Source organism: Alligator mississippiensis, chromosome 3, assembly GCF_030867095.1.
Source record: "Alligator mississippiensis isolate rAllMis1 chromosome 3, rAllMis1, whole genome shotgun sequence".
Lineage (NCBI taxonomy): Eukaryota > Metazoa > Chordata > Crocodylia > Alligatoridae > Alligator > Alligator mississippiensis.
In genome coordinates, this window is record NC_081826.1 from 15,718,612 (window position 1) to 15,738,521 (window position 19,910).

General features: G+C 44.6%; 1 protein-coding gene across 1 annotated transcript in view; it reads left to right on the forward strand.

Annotated features, from left to right (window-relative positions):
- The window catches only part of ADCY8 (adenylate cyclase 8), a 194,092-nt gene that overhangs the window by 61,824 nt on the left and 112,358 nt on the right, over positions 1-19,910 (forward strand). The window contains 1 exon segment of the mRNA XM_014611460.3: positions 17,497-17,627. Within this exon segment, the coding sequence (XP_014466946.2) occupies positions 17,497-17,627 (131 nt within the window).

Genomic DNA, 19,910 nt, shown 5'->3' on the forward strand with positions numbered 1-19,910 from the left:
TGTCTGAAACCAGAGTCCTTCTGCCAACACCAGTGCATAGGATCTGGGACGCCCCGGGCACCCTGCTTAGTCTCCCCCTTCATCCCTACAGCCACAACCCTTTCTTCTAGTAAAAACAAAAACCAGAACTTGAGTATCCACTCCAAAACCAAGGGTTCCCTTCCCAGGGTTAATGTTGCCCTGCAGGAGCCCTTGCCTAAAGAGCCCAAGGTACTCATCTGTTTCTGGTTTGGGATATAGGGTTTCCTTTACCTCCACCACAGCTCAAAGCCCTTCCTCTGGGCCACCCAGCCTGGCTCTTTCCTGGAGCTCTGTCCCCTGCAGTTCCTATGGTCAGACTGCCTCCAATGGCAGGTATAGAGTTTATAAGTCTCTTCCTGGGTCACCTGACCCTCCACTTCTGCCCCCAGGCCTGACAGTCACTGGTCACACCTGAGATAGGCAGTAATTTTGTTCCAGGGCTCTTTGCCCACATTAGCCTCTTGCAGGGGTTAAGGAAGGCCAGCTAACCCTGGGTTCCCTTTTCCCTTTAGTAATGGGGTAAGAGTCCCATTACACATGAGGTTTTTTTTCCTCATCCAAGACATATATAGAAGCATGACATGCAGCAAGCCTTGCTTGTGCCAAAGCCTACCAAAGGCAGTGAAAGGATACTATTAGCATTAATGGGTTTGGGAGCAGACCCATGGAGAAGTATTCCAAGTGTTTAAAAACCTATTAATCACTTGTCTGAAATAGGTGGTGCATGCAGAAATCATGACAATGTCTTGCAGAATCAAGGCATTACAGTCACTTTTTGAGATGAGTGACTTAACCCAGTGGGCTGCCCACTAGACAGGGCTCTAAAGGTCTCTTTAGGTGTATAAATGGGACTTAGGTAGAATGTGCCCTTTATTGATGCCTACCACTTCCTATTCTGTGAGTAGATTGCCAAGGCACCTACACCTGAATCATTCTTAGGTATCTCCAGAGTCTTTCCATTGACGATAGAGAGATCCTACTGCCTGACTCGGTCATAGTGACTGGGTCAGTTCAGTGGGGCAGTGCCTAAGATGAGACACTTTTAATTCTGGCCTATGTGTGAATATGATATGAATATTTATTCTTCCATTAAATATTTTTCCCATCTTCATGGCAGCAGGTCCTGAATTACTTATGAAATGAAGACTCCCTGCCCACTGCACAGACAGCCCACCAGCAGGGCTACACAGTGTCTGCTGTGCTGAGTTATTTGCAGAGATTGATGATATTTTACTCAGGCTTGGTTAGAAAAATTCAGCTATCTTACAAGCCTTAAGAGAAACATAAAAAAAAAAAAAAATACCTGGAGTCTGAATTCACTCCTGTATTATGCCAGCTCCAGTTCATCTTTGACTGTATAAAACTGGATTAACAGCAGTGAATTACACCCTTTGCTTTCAGCATTGTTTGATTTCCACGTTGACTGTCTCCCTTTAGCACCTCAGTTAGGACTTTCAGAGAGAAAGTCATTTATTATGCCTTCAGCATTGTCCCAAAAGTTTCTGACAGACAGGGATTTTCTGTGCAAGCAGGTGTGTCCGATCTCCTGTAGGATATGCACTTCTAATGCAAAAGGGACTTTTCTTTATGCACTCCAAAGCTCCAGACTCTGCAGATGCTCCTTTGTGTGCACTGAATGTCTACTGTGGGTTTTGCTGGAAGCCAGGCAAGCTAGAGGAAGGTCCCTGGGGTTACAGTCAGTTCTCAGATAGATCCTCAGGGACCTGTCAAACCTGGAGGGGGAGAAGCCATTACAGGGAGGAGGGGACAAGTCCCATCTTCCAAATGAAGTCCTGTGGAGTGGTCTCTGTGACAACATCTGAGTGCACATAGAGTCCCTGGCCACAGGCTTTGCTGCTAACAGACAGATCAACTCCTTTACTTACTCTGACAGATTGTAGAAAATCTAGGAGGAGTGACAGCGGGTACAGAGGTGGGAGGGGGACAGGCAGCAGCTGCAGGGTTGGAGCTGGAGCTGCAGCAGATGCTTGCCCTATGCCTCCTCATACCCAATTGTAAGACAAGGGACTTTTTCCCCCTTGTTATATGGGGGGAAAAAATCTTTTAACTAAGTAAATACAGCAAAATTTTATGGCTGCTATGTGACCACTTCATTTGATTGTGGCTCTTTTACTAGGACTACTTCAAGTGACATCTGAGTCAGAGGTTGTTAGTTATCACCTGCCAACATTTATGACTGTGTGCAAAATGCCCTGGATCTTTTGAAAGCTTCTGTCTTTCAGTGCCTCCAACCAATCTGGCTCTTCTTCTCCCCACCTCGCTCCCTTTTGTTTTTCTCTCTCATTGACTGATCAAATCCCAGGATTACGTTGTTTGGGGACGGAGTGACAGTGGGTATGTCTATATATGCATTTACACCGACTTAAATTTACTGCTCAGTAAGTGGGAATAGGCCAGTGTCTACACGTGCAGGCATTAAAACGCATTAACGCTGTGTGTGGACTAACTCGGGACTAAAGTTACTGCACAGTAAGGCGTCTATAAATGCATTACTGCACAGTGAATAATCAAGCATAAATCTAATACCTGCAAGGTGCAGGTATCACATTTACACTCAAGTTAGCATAAGTTGCCATACTTACTGCACCATACAGGTGTGCGTGTGTAGACGTGCATCGGTACTGTGCAGTAATTTCAGTTACTGTTCAGTAAATGCGCACATGTAGATATGCCAGGTGTGTCCACAAAAAGATGGCATTCTTTACATAGGATTTCAAGTAACTGTGCTCTTTAAGATTATCCTTCTAACAATTCTTCATGTGTGTCTTCAATATCCAGCTGATTTGAATGTTCTTCTATAACAGCACATTTCAAACACTTTAATTCATCTCTCAGAGCTCTTTCGATGAGTCTGGCTTTTGCAACCATGTGAGTGAGTCAGAAAATCACTTGCTTTTGCCAAGTACAGTTTCCTCTGCTATCTCTTACTTCCCAGTTTATTCTGTGCTGGTAAAGAAACCTACAGTTATTAATCAGAGCTAGAAGAGAGCAGGTATAATATCTTTGGCACAAGAACTGAGTTGACTGCTAGTGTATTTGTACCCTATGGTCTGTCACTGTCGGTTGTCTTAGTGGAACAATCCATTTATAATCTCGCCACAAATCTCTCTTCTGCTGGATTCTTACTAATGAAAAAAGCTAAAGAGTATGCTAGCTATAGACAGCCATGCAGTCTGCGGTATACTTCCCGTTTCTCTGGAGAACTGAATGCTTGCCTTCTGGTGGTGGGGAAGAGGATCCAGGATCGATGGCTAGTTAGCAGCACACATTAGAAATTACATCCTTCTTACTGACCATTTTATTTCCTTTCCACCTTCAGAGGAGTTTTTCTCCATAGGCTGATGAGCTCTGTTGTGTTTTTTTAATGAAGCTTACATGCTGAGCAGGTTTTTCTCAAGCTCTTACAGCTCTCATTTTTTAATCAACCATCGGTGTTTGCAAACTTTGAAGTAAGAGCAGATTGGATTGGGATTGGAAAGGACATTTTAAGAGGGTTATATCCTATAAAGCCATCTTTTTTAATGTTGGTACTAAAAATATAAAAATCCCTCTGAACTGGTATGAGGATAAAGTTCAATTTGGTGGAAAAGTAATCTGAAGTGTAAAGGTCACATGGCCTTCCTTATTCATTGCAGAAGTGGTTTAGAAAGTGTTGTGAAAAACAGCTCCAATCCCAAGAAATGACTTGTTTTAATGGGAGGATGCCAAAGCATTCCACATACATCTTCTGTGTAGTCAATCTTTGGCCAAGGCTTGCTTATTGCTAAATAGAAACTAAAGTCCAGCTTTTCTCTATATGGGAGCTACCAAAGATCTCTTAAGTTTCAGCTGCTTTAATCATGTTGTGCAATGCAGGAGTGTCAGCCCTCAACATCCTTTCAACTTGGGATGGCTATACAGGACAACTGCCTGGCGCCCCTACACAGTGACACTCACCCCCTGGCCTCCAGACCTGTGTGACTGGCAGGAACCTGCACCAATCGCCAGTGAGCTCATATCGCTCCCTGAAAGGGCAGAGCTCCATGCTGGAGCCCATGCTAATAAGCCAGGAGCTCAGGAGGCCCACACTGCTGCAAGGAGTGTGGCAACACCCCTTCTCACTGCTCCTCTGGATCCACCCAGGGGTCAGCAGTGATCGTTTAGATCACCCCCGGCACAGGTGCCAGAGCGTGGCACATGAAGACATTTTGCTTGGTGCACACACCTTGGGGCAAACAGTCAGAAAGCGGCCACAGCTGCATTGCCACAACAAGGATCAGGCACCTCACCCCTGGCGCGCCAGCATCTTACAAGTTGAAGCTGCAGGTGTTTTTGGCACTTTGCCCAAGCGCCTTCAGTTAGCTGCACAAACAGACTTTCGGTACTGTGAAAGTAATTGGCTGTGTCCTTGCAACCAAGTTAACAGGAAACCTATAGTGAAAGTGAATTGCTTACATCAGGGGTACTCAACCTCCAGTCCAGGGGCCAGATCTGACCCACAGGTTCATCCAGCCTGAGGGGCTCCCCATTTGTCGAGAAATGTGGTGGCAATGGGCCCTAGTGTGGGAGACTAGGAGGGGGCAGTGCCAGGCCACCAGGACCCAACCCAGGTGCAGGGGGTGGCTGGAGTATGAAGGGGTGCTACTCTGTCCTCACCTGCAAGGCAGGGAGGGGTCACTGCTGGACCTCAGGGCCCAATTCAGCTCACAGACGGGCCCCAAGCCACTCATCTGGCCTGCAGAGCTTAAAGATTGAGCACAACTGGCTCACATGATCTGGACCACACTGACTGTAAACAGTCAACATTTTCTAGAGACATATTCCAGGCTATCCAAAAACAGGTCACTGATGGCACCACCATTAGGATAATTCAAGGGCCTGTAAAGTTTTTTGCTAATTTTTTCAAATAATGCTAAAGATTTTGGCTGTCACAATTGTAAGGTACCCACTTTGAGACACATGATATAGGGTCTGACTTTCAAAGGGTTGCTGATGGGACTTTCTGAAAATCAAGTTTGATCAATTAAAACTTGAGGTGCACAGAATCACTCGCCACCTCTGAGTATACTGCCTAAGGCTTCCTCAGGTGCTGATTTGACCCATGCCTAGTTACTACAACACACTGCAAGTTAGTGAGAGAATAGTTTTGGTGTCAATTATACATAATGGCATGTAGTGCTGCTAGTTACCTAATTTTAGGCTGTTGTAAAATCTTGTAGCTCCTTCATCAGCTAAGGATGTCAAGAGAAAGACCCAAAGTAATATCCACATACCTTCAGGAGTCAGAGAGCAACATGGAGATTATGTCTCTTGCAGACTGAATACCAAGAAACACTGAGTGTCAGCAGAATTATTTAGCAAACAACGATAGCAAAGGGGCTGGCAAACATTTGTCATCAGTTCTACTGGATTTTGCCTAGTATTAGTAGATATTAGATAATAGGTTGAAATTAATAGCTGGTATCTTTAAAATAGGACAGCTGGATTTTGGAGAAGGTACAAAAAAAGCCACAAAAATTATTCAAAGGTTGGAGAAAATGCTTTACCATGAGAAAGTTCAAAGGCTCGATCTGTTTATCCATTCAAAAAGAAGATTAAAAGGTGATTTGATTACAGAGCATGAGTATTTTTGTGGGGAAAAGCCTCTGGGTACTAAGGTATTCTCTAATCCAGTGGAGAAAGGCATAGCACAAAGCCAATGGCTGGAATTGAAGATTGACAAAGTCAATGTGGAAAAGAGACTATGGGTTTTTAAAAGTGAGGGTTTTTAATTATGGGAGACTCCATCACTTCCCTGGGCAGGTTTCACCAGCTCTTGATGGCTTCAGCTCCATTGAGGTTGGATGGGCAAGCTCCTATTTCATTTCACATGCCAACATTACATGCACCTAGCCCTGTAACTGCTGGAATTGCACACACTATGATGGTGTGCCATTCCATGTGCAGTTTGGGTGCATAAGTATTTACACCATTATGGGGTGTGCACAGTAGCCTCTGCTCTGGCTACTTGTATATGCAGGTACTAAATGTAGCATTGCCTTTGACTTCTGACTGCACAGTAGTTTGTTACTACTGAGCAATAGCATCGCATCATGCTTCCTGTCATGCGACACTACTGCAATGAGTTACTGCGAGTAGCAAGGAGCTACTGTGCAGTCAGTGGCTCACATACATGTGGCCAGTGAACTGCTTTAGTCTTACTCACCAGATTCAGTTCAACACCGTGCTAACTAGGTAAAATGAAACGGGCTGCAACAATTGTGAGATCAGATTAGTTCAGGGGCGCTCAACTCTCAGCCTGTTGGTCAGATCCAGCTTGCAGAACTGTATCACCCAGCCCATGGGGATTCCCAAGGGTCTGGAAATTTGGTGGCAGGCAAACATTGGCAATCTTAATTTCTGCATCCCTGCTGCCAAGTTTCCAGCCCCTTGCGGGAGCCCCAGGAGTTGGATATGTGGCCTTGTGCATCAGATCACTCCAGCACACGGCTGGATCTGGGTATGTGGGATCAGGCTAGCATACTGGATCACATGAACGACTCATGCCTCTGGAGGCTGGGGGGGCACGGTGACTGTCTGCAGGCGGGGACAGCAGTGTTGGTGGTGGCATGGTGGCGGCGAGTGGAGACTGCCCGCAGGCAGCTACAGTGACATCAGCAGCGAGAGTGGGCCAAGTGGGGACCACCCGCAGATGGACACGGGGGTGTTGGAGGCAAGGGGGGGAGCAGTGGCAAGCAGCAACTGCCCACAGATGCCAGTCTCAGGGGGGCATGATTCAGACATAAACACAGCTTTAAAAGGTTTTTCTACATACCTTGAGGTAGCAAGTGCAATTTGTGAACACTGAGATGCTGGGGCGCATGGAGCATCCCCACCCCAGACCCAGGAGAGACCAGTCCCCGAAACAGGGGGGCACAGGGGGAGAGCCCTGCACACTTCCTGGTGGACCTGGAAGTGGACTGGAAGTGCTTCTGGTCCACTTCTGGGTCTACTGCTGAGCACAGTGGGGACTGCCCCCCCCCCACACTCCTCCTCCATCAGCCCCAGCATCACAGCATTCACGAGCCCCTGCTTCCTAGAGGTATGTAGAAAAAACATTTAAAGCTGTGTCTATGGTCAAATTTCTGAATCTCTCCGAATCGATTTGGAGGGTTCCGAATCAATTCGGAGAAATTAAAGGGTCCCCTGATTCAATTTGGATTCACAGATTCAGCCACCGAATCGGGCTGAATCTCCGCCGAATCAAATCAGGGACCAAAGCTTCTCACAGCCCTACTATCTATCTTTTTGTCTTTCTGTCTATATAAACTGTCAGAAAAATCTGTCAGCCTGAGAAAAACCTCCCATGCACAGTTTCAAAAGCCTTGCAGTTTGTGACATTTAAGATTGGACAAAATAGCTGGACATATGCAAAAGGGAGGGTTCCTGTTTTTTCTCTCAGATTGGGCTGTAGCACCTATCCAGCCTTTCTCACCTCTGTACACTGTCCTGTAATCTCAGACTGCAGAACATGTCCAGACAGGGCAGATAGTATCTGCACATTGAACGATAATCCCAGACAGTGGCTCATAGATCTGGAAGCTGATATCTGACGCCATAAGAAAGTAGAAGACGCCAGCTACAGAATAAACAGTACCCAAACTTAATTTTATGCTGCAGCAAACGATGCTGTTTAAGGATCAGACATACCATTCAAATGTAGTGATTATTTGAAACAGTAAAGAAAATAAAATGAAACAAAGAAAAGTCAAAATGAATAGAGAATACAAATAATGCAGAGTAATTACACAAGAATTCAGTGACAGCCAGTTTGAAGCAAGGTCAAGGATTATTGTAAGAGATAAAATTCAGAAAAGACCATTTTGATCTTTTAGTTTAGAATATTCATGGAATCTGTACCAGACAGCTCCTGCACCCTGGCAAAGAAAATCAAACGCTTGATTAGAGTACAATGATTTATACTAGCTTTCTGTGCCAAAAGAGGAATTTGAAATGCTATAGAGTCTGGAAGATCAGTTTTGGACTGGGACACTATATTTTTTTTGGACAAATGAGTTTTACAAAGCCACAGCTATAGTGTCAGGAGGCTAATATGTCAGAAGACAACATTACGTATGTATTTCTGCTTAACATTGTCACCCACATACTTTTCTAGTTTATTTTCTCCTCTAAACTCATCAAATAAAGAATAAAACAAGAATTGATTGCAAGAATTGATAGCAATGCATAAACGTAATCATAACATGTATGTCAACTTTGTCTTGCAATACAGTAAATATCTTGAATGGACTATGGCAGTTCTGGAAAGCAAGTAATAGCAAACACATTTCACCTCATTAAACCAGTATAAATGTAAATTCACTGTATAACCCATGCTTTGTACTCTGTGTCACTTTGTACCCCTCTAGTAGCTGAACTTCAGAGAGGTTTACACATGCTTTATGGCCTCCGAGCAAAGAAAACTGAATTTTTTAGTTTAGGGTCATGCTTTTAGGCCTGGAGGTTCTGGGTTGGCTATACACACTCCAAACAGGAATGTCTTAAAGATAGAAACCCATCTGGGACTTCTGGATCTAAATGCAGGAGCTAAAAGGCCCCAGTGTGTTAATTGAAAGGCTGTAGTGAACTCACAAACCACTATGCGGTCCAGTCACTAAAGAGGGAGGAAGTCACACTGAGCACACATTACCTACAATCATTATTGTAGCAAAACAAAACACTGGCACGCATCTACCGACGCATCTCAAACAAGACTAAGGATGTCATCCTCCCGCTCTACTCCGCCTTGGTGAGACCACAGCTGGAGGACTGCATCCAGTTCTGGGTACCGCACTTCAGGAAGGATGTGGAGAAGCTTGAGAGAGTCCAAAGGAGAGCTATGCATATGGTTAGAGGTATGGAGAGCAGCCCTCACCATGAGAAGCTGAGAGACATGGATCTGTTCAGCCTGGAGAAGAGAAGACTCAGAGGGGACTTGGTGGCAGCCTAGAAGTATATAAGGGGCACATACCAAGGATTGGGAGAACATCTGTTCACCTGGGCTTCCCAGGGGAAGACTAGGACTAACAGTCATAAGTTACTAGACAACCACTTTAGATTAGACATTAGGACAAATTTCTTTACAACTTGAGTGTCCAGGTTCTGGAATAGACTCCCTCTAAAGGTGGTGCAAGCACCTACTCTGGGTATCTTCAAAAAACCTCTGGACTCTCACCTTGCTGGGGTCATCTGACCCCAGCAGTCTTTCCTGCCCAGGCACAGGGGGGCTGGATCTGCTAGAGGTCCCTTCCAGCCCCTAACTTGGATGAATCTATGTATCGATTACCTGTCACTTTGGCATACAAAGAAGTAGCGTTCTTTAGTTAAAAATACACCTCACAGATATGTCACCAAGATCTCCTTCAACAGCAGGGGGTTCTGTACTCCATTTCCTAGTGTGTTACCAGGTGAGATCAGTGTGTGTAGGTGGTCAAAGTGACATCTCCGGTAGAAAATGGACAAATGTTAAACAAATAGGAGTCCCCAGTTGTAGAAGGAGACTTCTGCTTACAGGGTTATCCACACTCCAGTTCAAACAGGAGACCTGTGAGCAAGCTCTGGAAGGCTACGTTGCTTTATAACGAAATGAAAAATACCTTCTTTGAAGCACATTGAAGATATAATGCTAAACATCAATTTCTGTCAGGGTTTCATAATTGAGTGCTAACTATTTGAACCTATAAGCTGTTCTTTTTTATCCTCTCCAAAATAAAGAGAAAACAGGGTGGAAAAGTCCTTGTAATGCCTTCCTCCAGTATCATTTACTACTTCATGCTGTTCTGTTGTCCATTACCTAGGAAACTATTGGATAAAAAGTTTCCCTAGATGGAAAAAAAAATGTAAAAGAAACAATAGCCTTTTCTATAGAGCCTTTTCTTTTAAAACAGCCACAGAGATGCAAAAATAAAAGATTACCCGGCATGACTCTGGCAAACACTAGGTGCTTTGAAAAAGGCCATAAACTTCCAGATTCCCAAAGCAAGTATCCAAAGAGAAAGTTTAACAAGATGGTCTGAAAACACCCATGTGACTTAGCCTCATTTTTCTTGAAAAATACCAAGTACTGAAATGTAACATGAAGCCAAGTACAGAATAAAGGGAAATGGTTACTGGCAGAATCCAAATAAAGGAGAGCTGATGTATCTCATAATCGCATATTGCAGCAGGAAGTAATAAAAACTAACAGCCAACCTCATAACCCCAAAAATCTGAACACATTAGATATTGCTTTTCCTAACATTTTCTGTTAATTACTTACTATTGTCTTCATAATGCAGTACAAAGAAGTGCTGCAAATAGACCATCCATTGTGCAATAAGTAGGAGTGTGGGAATTTCAGTTCAGAGCCCCTAATCATAATGGAAGGTGATTATTCCCTTTTTGCATAATGGTATTTGGACAATTACATTTAGAGTGAAAATAATTACTTTTCTTTCAAAAATGATTTTATTTTGTTTTCAAATAGTAAAATTGGCTAATGCACTCTGGAAAGGTTAAGAATATTATTCTGAATGCACCTTTCCTTATGCTGTTGATCTAGTAGCTTATGGTAAGTAAGTCTACATGATATTCATTATCTACTTCTTTTAAACACGGTTTGCTGGTCATGGTAAACCTAGTCTTAAAATGAAGATTGCAAGTGTGAATTCATTCCTTTGGAGCAGGGGTAGGCAACATTTTTTGGCCAAAGTGCCAAAAAAACCACAGTGTCTACCTTGGAAGGTGCTGGAGTGCCGACATGCTGCAGCCCAGAGCAGCAGTTTGCAGCCTCCCGGCTGCAGCCAGCCCACGGAGCCTGGTCTGCTTGCAGCAGGGCTTGCAGCCTCCCAGCCTCCCACTGGGAGCAGCCTGGGCTCCGTGGCTGGCAGCAGCTGCTTAGAGCCCGGGCTGGTGGTGGCGTGCCGAGCAAAATGGCCTTGCATGCCATGCTCGGCATGTGCACCGGGGGTTGCTGACCCCTGCTCTAGAGTCTCACCTGTATTCTGCATTCTTTTGGAAGTCTCAGATATTCATAGAATCACAGAAAATTAGGGCTGGACCTCAGGAGGTCATCTAGATCACCCCCCTGCTCAAAGTAGGACCATCACCAACTAGATTATCCCAGCCAAAGATTTGTCAAGTCAGGCCTTAAAAGCCTCCAAGGATGGAGATCCCACCACCTCTTTGGGTAACCTGTTCCATTGCTTCACCACTAGTGAGAGAGTTTTTCCTAATATCCAACCTAAACTTCCTTGCTGTAACTTGAGACCATTGCTCCTTGTTCTGTCATCTGCTACCACGGATGGCTAGCTCCAGATATTGGGGACGTGGGTGGAAGAGGAAGGGCAAGTTTGATGAGTTGGCAATGGTGAGGGAAGCTTCTCAGAGAGTCCGTAGGCACCACAAACCACACATGCCTGCACGTCTGGGTCCAACCTCTTTATGTTGGAGTAAGTCGTTATGCCCAGACTAGGACTTGTTTTCCCTTGAGCAAATATACCCTGAATCTTTCCAAATTTGTTAGCTTTATGGTAGCTCTTCTTTGCATTGTCTCTAGTTCATCATCAGTTCCTCTACTAACAGGGAATGTAACAGTGCTAACTGGTGCACAATTCCCTTAGCTCCTACTCAGGACATTTCCCTCTTCGGACTTTTCCTGAGGCAAGAACACCCTGAAAACTCATTTGATGTATATCTCTCGCAGTCTGAAAGTGCTCCCAAGGGAAGACTGAGTAGAAATGTGATTAGAAAGAAGGAAAATAAACTTTCACTACTTCTCTTATAATACTAATGGGGAAATATGGGGAAATAATGGGGGTTTTAGTGGCAGATTACAGAGAAATGCAGAAAGATTCAAAGTCTTCTGTTCCTGGATCTGTCGCTGGTGTGCTGTACATAACTTTTGAACAACTATATAATTCTTCTGTGCCTCTGTCTCCTCCCCATTAAAACTGAAATAATTATCCTTGTTATAAGTATTCACAGAGGAACTCTGGAAAGTGATGTTTGGAAAGCACATTGATGTCTTTATATGAAGGAAACTATGCTCAGACAGTCAGAACCTTGGACTTCTGAGGATTTCCTTATGCTTCTGCGTTGGTGCAAAGAGATCTTAAAGCTGTATTGAAGGCACAGCACCATATTCCCAGGAAGGATAAAGCCCTAGCATGAGGATCATGTCAAGATCAGCTGAAGGAAAAGAAAGAATGGACATAATGCGCTTTATATGCCATTGATCTCTGAGAAGTGATCCCTATTGAGTATGAATTAGAACAGTCCTAGGATGTTCTCACTTGCCAAAGCGAACTGGATCAGCGTGCCCTGCCCATCTTCTTGAGTGAAGGCCTAAAAGTGACTAGGAGCCAAATTGGCTTCTACCCCTCAATGTGAGTTCAACACAGCTGAGAGAGATGCTCACGGGCACAACATTTAAGCTATTGGATTTTGGAATATTTTGCGTACTTTCTGTATGCAGCAGCATTGTTTCTGTGTTAAAATGTTTGTCCCTTGCATGGCATACAATGCAGCACACTGCTCCCATAATGTGTGCTGCATAGGAGAATCAGGCTGGCATCTTGACAAGATCTCTGCATGTGTTAGGGCATTAATAGTTGTGAACTACAATGGAGGCATACTAATTAGCCTCTCTGTTTATATGGATCATTGCCAGATTTTACCTGTCGCAAAGAAAATATCATTTATCTTAATATGTAACATGAAGCTTAAGGTATCAGATGTGCTGGGCACGTTTTTCTTGGTTTACTGAACGTGTCAAGTAAATCATCTTTTATTTTAAATGTTTTTTGGATCCATTGTGTGATGCCTTCCTCAGACAAACCTTATAAATGCTTCTTGGCATGAAAGAAAATATATGCTATTTCTTTGGCCATGTGTTTATGAGGAAATGTCATTTTTTTTGTTTGTTCTTTTCTTAGTTTTAATAAGTAATTCATTAATAAACTGTGCTTCTGTTTGATTTCTTTCTTTTCATTTCCCTTAGCATTTATATTCCTAGTGTCCTTCTGTTAGGGTAAGGTAGAAAATAAAATGTACCATTTCATAGTGAAAAGATATTTGAAATATAAGGCAAGTATCGATAGTGGAACTTTAGCATAGGGCTGCATGAAAGGTGTAGAATTTAGTTAGACAGGTATCTTTATTATATAGACATACTTAGTAGTGTGCTTTAGCAGTCAGAGAATGCATGACAATGGCAACAATATGTTAACTTGTGTTGAAGCAATTAAAATACCAAGAACATTTTTGTTTTCCTTAATGTTGTTGGCTTTGATTGGCTGATGAACCCACATGGGCTATCCCAAAAGGCCATAAGACATTCTGTTGACAATGGCTGGCTCACTGGAGCTGTCACTACGTAGGTGTGTTGTGAAGCTGGGTGCTCGAACTGATTCTGTATTTTTGTAGGCTTGTCCCTTTGCAATGTGAGAGGAGGATATGGGGTTTCACAGCTGTAGACTCCCACCTCCATATGGATCAAAGTTTGCTATTTCCTTTCCCCAAGGTGATGGGGGAGGTGGCCAGTCAGTATGTCTGTCAGATCACTGGCAGGTATTATCAGCTATATAGCGCTGTCTCCTCTTGCTAGTTTGTCACTGTGCCCTCAAAGCTTCTTGTTCCAGGAAGTTTAACAAAGCCTGATAGAAGATGACTTGAATGCAGACCAAATGGAAGAAGAGGCACTGGACTCTGATCTTCTTTGAGTTAGAATTGTATGCAGGCCAGGTTTATAGCTGAGCTTATTTGTTCATATTCATTCTGGCAGGCATACAATAATATATTAGTAACGTGAATTATAGAACACATAATCTACCTCATCTGAAGCTGGTGTCTGGAACATGCTACATGTTTTTACTGTAGCTGAGAACTGTTTATGAACTAACTAGCAAGTCTCTGAGAATACTGAGCAAGTCACAAAAAGTGAGCATGAGATGTATTTTTTTCTTAATGTTGTTTTTTTTTTTAATTTGTTGCATGTAGAGATGCTAGCATCTGTCTAAAATATGGTCCCCCTAGTACCTTTACCATAATATCCAAGCACTTTACACCATCCTTGTTAAGATAGGAAGGTTTCCCAAACCTTGTAGGGTTTATGCCCCACTGTATTAAAGTTGGGCACCTTCATGCTTCCTTTCTTCAGCTGTCACTTCCCACCACTGCTGAATCACCTCGCCACCAGTTGCCACCAGTTCTCCTCACTGGCAGCAAGTGAAGGTGGGGTAAGCAACAGCAGCTGAAGTTGGGGGCAGTATGAGGGTGGCTGACGTAGGAAGGTGCCAACTATTGTGATTCATAGGCTCATAGGAAAGCATGGCTGGAAGGGACCTCATGAGATCATCTAATCCAGCCTCCTGCTTGAGGCAGGATTATCTCTGACTAAACCAACCCAGCCAAGTTTCACTTTCTCTTGAAAATTTCTAGGGGTGAAGTTTCCACAACATCTTCAGGCAGCCTGTTCCAATGCTTTACCACCCTCATAGTCAGAAAGTCCCTCCTAGTCTCCAACCTCAATTATCTGTGCTGCAGCTTGAAGCCATTGCTCCTAGCCCTTTCCACTACTGCAGGGCTGAGCAATGATTTTGGCTGGAGGGCCACGTAATGAGTTTTGGTGAGTCCTCAAGGGCCCCGCCCCTTGACAATTGCCCCACCCCCTGGTTGCCATCTTGGGACCAGATGTCCCGTCCCTAGCCCCTGACTTTTGCCACCAAAAGTCCCTTCCCTTGCCCCTAGAAATGCTCCTTTTGGGAGGGGGGTTGCCCTCATAGAACCAGAAACCAAATCATACACTAAAAGTCAAACACCTACTATAACATATTTTAATTTTATTACAAAAAAATATGTTGTCATTTTCTATGTTTGTGTAATGTATATAGAGGAGATTGCATAATAACTCAAAAATAAACTCTTAGTCTTGTATATTGTGTGGGGGGTGTATGTGTGGTGGGGTGTGGGGTGTATGTGTGAGAGGAGTGAGTCTGTGGTGGTGTACGTGTATGGTAGGGCATAGGGTATGTTGGAGGGTTGGGTGTATGTGGAGGGTTGTGGGGGCAGGGTGTGGGTACGTGGTATTTGTGGGGTGTGAAGGAGAGTGGGAGGGGGACCTTCCCCACACTCCCCCCCATGGTGCAACAGCAGGCAGGGGAGCTTGGGGCACTGGTGCCTGGCTCTGGCCAGCATTGCACATCGCAGCAAGGAGCACAGCCCCACTACCAGGCCGTCTGTCTCCCTGGTGCTCCCCGCACTGGTGGGAAGCCCCATACATTGGAGCCGGCTGCCAGCCCCAGCCAGCTCCAGTGCATGCGACTTCCCTTCAGTGCCCGGTGAGTGCGGGGAATGCCAGCAATACAGACGACCCAACAGGGAGCCGAGCTCTTCACAGCAATGTGCAGGGCTGGCCATAGCCAGGCACCAGCACGGAGCAAGAGTGCCTGGAGCACCCCCGGTTGCTGCTGCCATTGCTCACTGCCAGGGCTGTGCACCATGGGGAGAGCAGCGGGGAGTCCCCAGACCACCCCCACCCTCCCTCACACCCACTCCCTGCCCAGCCGAACTGCCACTACCACCGTCCCCCCTGGGCACAGGCTCTGCAGTGCCGCCAGCCCTAGCCCCATGCTTTGCCCTCCTGCCTGGCTGCAGCATGGCCCCGACCCACTCCACTTCCCTACCTGCTGCCTGGAGCCAGCAGGATAACAGGGAAGCCTGCAGCAGGTGCAGCAGCAACCCCACTAGGAAGCTGCTGCTGGCCCAGCTGAGCCCTTCCACCCACGAGGGTGGGAGCAAGTTCAATAGGGTATGTTGGAGGTGGGTGTACACATGGGCACCTCGCTCCCACCCTTGTGGGTGGAACGACTGGGCGATTCGTTGGTGGGCAGGCACTGCCAGCAGGATGAAAGTGCCTGGCAGGCTGGATGTGGCCCACAGGCTGTATTTTGCCTGCCCCTGCCCTACAGCCACAGAGAAAAGGTTGTCTCCATACGCTCTATACTTCAGGTATTTGAAGGCTGTTATCAAATCCTTCCTTAATCTTTTCTTCTCCAAACTAAATAACCCTAGCTCTTTCAGACTTTTGTCATAAGTCATACTTCCCAGGCATCTAATCATTTTTGTTGCTCTCAGCTGGACTCTTTTCAATCCGTTCTGGACTCCAGGTGGGGTCTCACCAGTGCTAAGAAGAGAGGCACAATCACTTTTCTTGATTTGCAAGTGGCACTCTTGTTAATACAGCCCAGGATGCTCTTGGCTTTTTTTGCAACAAGAGTACACTGTTGGCTCTCATTCTGCTTATGGTCTACCATAACTCGCCAGTCCTTCTCTGCAATACTGCCGATTAGTCAGTCATTCTCCAATCCGTATTTGTGCATACTTGAGGAAAGTTCCAGGGATGGGGGGCGGGGGGGAGTCGCAGGCATGTATTTTCAAAAACACTGCTGTGAAGCAAAAGCTGGTTAATCAGCTAGACCTCTGCTAGGTTCCTTTTTAAAGATATGGCGGGATAGGATCTGTCAAGGAAGATGTTGGAGGTGGTGAGGAGCTGCACTGACCCCATAGGAGCCCAAGTCAGCTCTCTTCCTACAATGTTCCTGTGCTTCCCCTTATGGTTTCATAGATCCCTGCATCTTTTTACATGTGCTGTAAGAGTATTAAAAAAGCCATGTTTTCCCTTTTCCTTTGCAAGCACATATAAGCCTACTAACTTTGGGTAAGTGTGTAGTAAATGCTATCAATTCATAACTGGGAAGATTAATCAAATTCTCTGTCAACTTTAATGAAGACTTCGGAGTTGGGTAAAACTGGTGGGTTTTAAAGAGGAAGAACATTTGCTGACAATATAAGGCTTCTGCGGGCACCCTAACAGCAGACTTTAGGCTGACTGTGCTGTGATTTATAGTTAAAGGCAGAGGCTCCTATGTAAATCACTGTCATTCTGTTGAAGCTTGTGTATGATTTACTGCAACTCAGGATCACCCCACACAAAAAGACACAAGTAGGCATTTTATTCTATAACATTTTATGTTTAACTACTGCTATCAGATCTAATTTTTGGCCAATTCTCCTTACACTTAGGAGTTGTCCCATTCTCTATGAAGTGAACTGGATTGAGGTCTTTCTGTGTACTTGGTAATAGGTAAGAGAAACACTGGGCCTGGATGGTTTAGACAGGGGGTAATCCAGTCTTGAATAGGGGGTTCAGCTCAATGTCCTCCCGAGGTCCTTTCCAGCCCTGTTTTTCTATGATTCTCTGCCGCTAGATTTATGAATATTGGACACATGAGTTTTCTTTGTACAATTTGCAGATAATCAAAAGAAAGAAATGTTGGGAATCTATTCTTGCAACACTACCGTTGGCCCATATGGGGAATGACCGTGTCTCAATGCAGTTTTCTTGAAGGATTCATGCAAACTTAACCTGATAGACCTATCCCCTTTGCTTTCTTTTAGGAACGCCTGGTGCTCTCAGTATTACCTCGATTTGTAGTACTAGAAATGATTAATGATATGACCAATGTAGAAGATGAGCACTTGCAGCATCAGTTCCATAAGATCTATATTCACCGCTATGAGAATGTGAGGTGAGTGGGACGCCTAGGATTAATTTTAAATATTTTAACTTGTATTTTCGATCAGTTATTTGTTGGGGGAGGGGGGTGTTACTGCTTCTTGAACAACTCATTAATCAATGATTCATTAATCAATGGAACTGTATTTTGAGGGTTGGAAAAGGTGACCACTTCAAAGCATTCTCTGATTTAGAAAATAACTTGATGCCTGTTCTACTGCAACAGTCCTTACAACTGAGTGATGCAATAAAAGGAAAAGTTGGTGGGTTTATTAATAAATGTCATTAGCGTTCTAACTGATCTTCTACAGAATCAGCTTCTCAACATGGGGAGTGGCAACCTCAACTCAGCAAGTGGGTGGGGAGTTCATCATGGCCGTTTGGGTATGTCTAAGCTGGTCCTGAGCCACTCTTGTGACCGCTGCCAGAAATAAACCCCAGCCTCCTGCTTCTGGTCCATGTGCTCCAGGGCCAGAACTGAGGAAATAAGTCTTGAGAATGGCATGGAGCAAATGTAGACTTTCCCTTTGTTCACTCTTGAAATGGAAACCATGGCTAGTCTGTGGCCTGACCAATCAGATTTAGACTGTGGGACCTTAGCAAAAATATAAGGCCACCACATGGTTATCCTGATCTCATCCTGATTGCCCTTGTTTACAGTGATCATATAACCAACATGACCATTTTCTCCTTTTCCTTGTCAGTGTCCAATGAAAATACTTTTGGACATTTATCTTGCTGGGATCCTGTGACCCCAGCTGACTTCCTGCCCCTGGGGCGGGGAGCTGGACTCGATGATCTTCCAAGGTCCTTTCCAGCCCTAATGTCTATGAACTCTATGAAGCCTATGATCACAATATTTCTAATCAGGGAGTGTAGGGACAGCTTTTGTGGAGTTGCCAGTGATGGCAATCATTAAGTAGTACAACTGGGGGCATCTAAATGAGATGGTTATTGTGGAGTTGCCTAATAAGCTCCGCAGTAAACCATCACTGTTGACATGTACAGAGCTATTAGGCCAGAATAAAATAACTCCATTGTAGGATAGTACTGGCTGCCACAAGTACTGTCCTACAACGAAGTTATTTATTCCACCGCAACCCATGTGTAGGTGTTGACTGAGGCTGGCTGGGGCACGAGGGTGCTACACTGCTGTCTAGCCCCACGCTGTAGCAACCTCATGCCCCAGCCAGCCCCTCTGCAACACCTTGAGTCAGGGGAGAGCAGCTCCGGGCTGGCAGGCAGACCACCCCGGACACCATGCTGGCTGGGGCTGCACTGTCCCAGCTGAACGTGCTGTTGTCCCAGGAGCATGTGAAGACACAGTGCCTGGGAGCAGTAAACTTTGGCATGATACATGCCAGAGTTTATTCATGTGCATTCATTTCACATGTAGATGCACCCATTAAATAGTACCACGGTGTCTGGCAGTGGCTAGATTTAACTCCCAAGAAGTTACAGAACCTACCCTGCTCTTGGAGTCTCATGTGATTCCCTTACCTCACCATCTCAGGGTTAGCCCATAAGTCTCTTGTGAGTCCCAACCACCACAGGCAAGGTAATCAATCGACCAGCAGACAGGCAGTGGAAAAATAAGCATTTCCTTATTAAGGTACAAGACTTAAAAGAGAAAGCCCTGTATCATAGCTTTAAAAGAAAGCCCATATATAACTCTGGAAGGGTCAGTTCAATAAACAAGGCGTTCAGCTTCTATAAAGTGCAGATCAATTTTCTGCCATTTCTGTGCCCTTGCTGCAGCCCAGACATATTATTTTATTGATTCTGGCTAGAGGTACCAGGAACCTTTATAAAGGGCTTATGCAGCGCTAAAGACAAATTTAGTTTACTGCCTTTTTGCTATCCACTCATAAAGTAATTATTATTGTAGGAGAATTCAAATGAAGACTATCATCTTGGGACTAAAATGACACCCCCTTCCTCTTTGGAACATTAATTGTAAAGGGTTGTAGGTTTGGAGATGAAGTGTGAAAGTATTTCACGTATCTCCCACTTGAAAGTGGTGGTTTCTTTAGAATGAATTCTGAGTGTGCTTTCAAGCAAAAGACATTGGCCTTTTCCTGCACAGGCTAATCGAAGTTATTCAAGGCTGTTCTTGGCCCTGGTTTTCATAAATGCCGAGCATCAACAATCCTTAATTAAGTCAATGAGGAATGCAGGTGCTCATCACCAGAAAATATAGGCCTATAATGGGTTTGCTCTTTGGAATACTTACCAGAAGTATCAGAATAACAGGGCAGGTAGATATTGCATTTTTAAAACATTTTTTATTTCAATA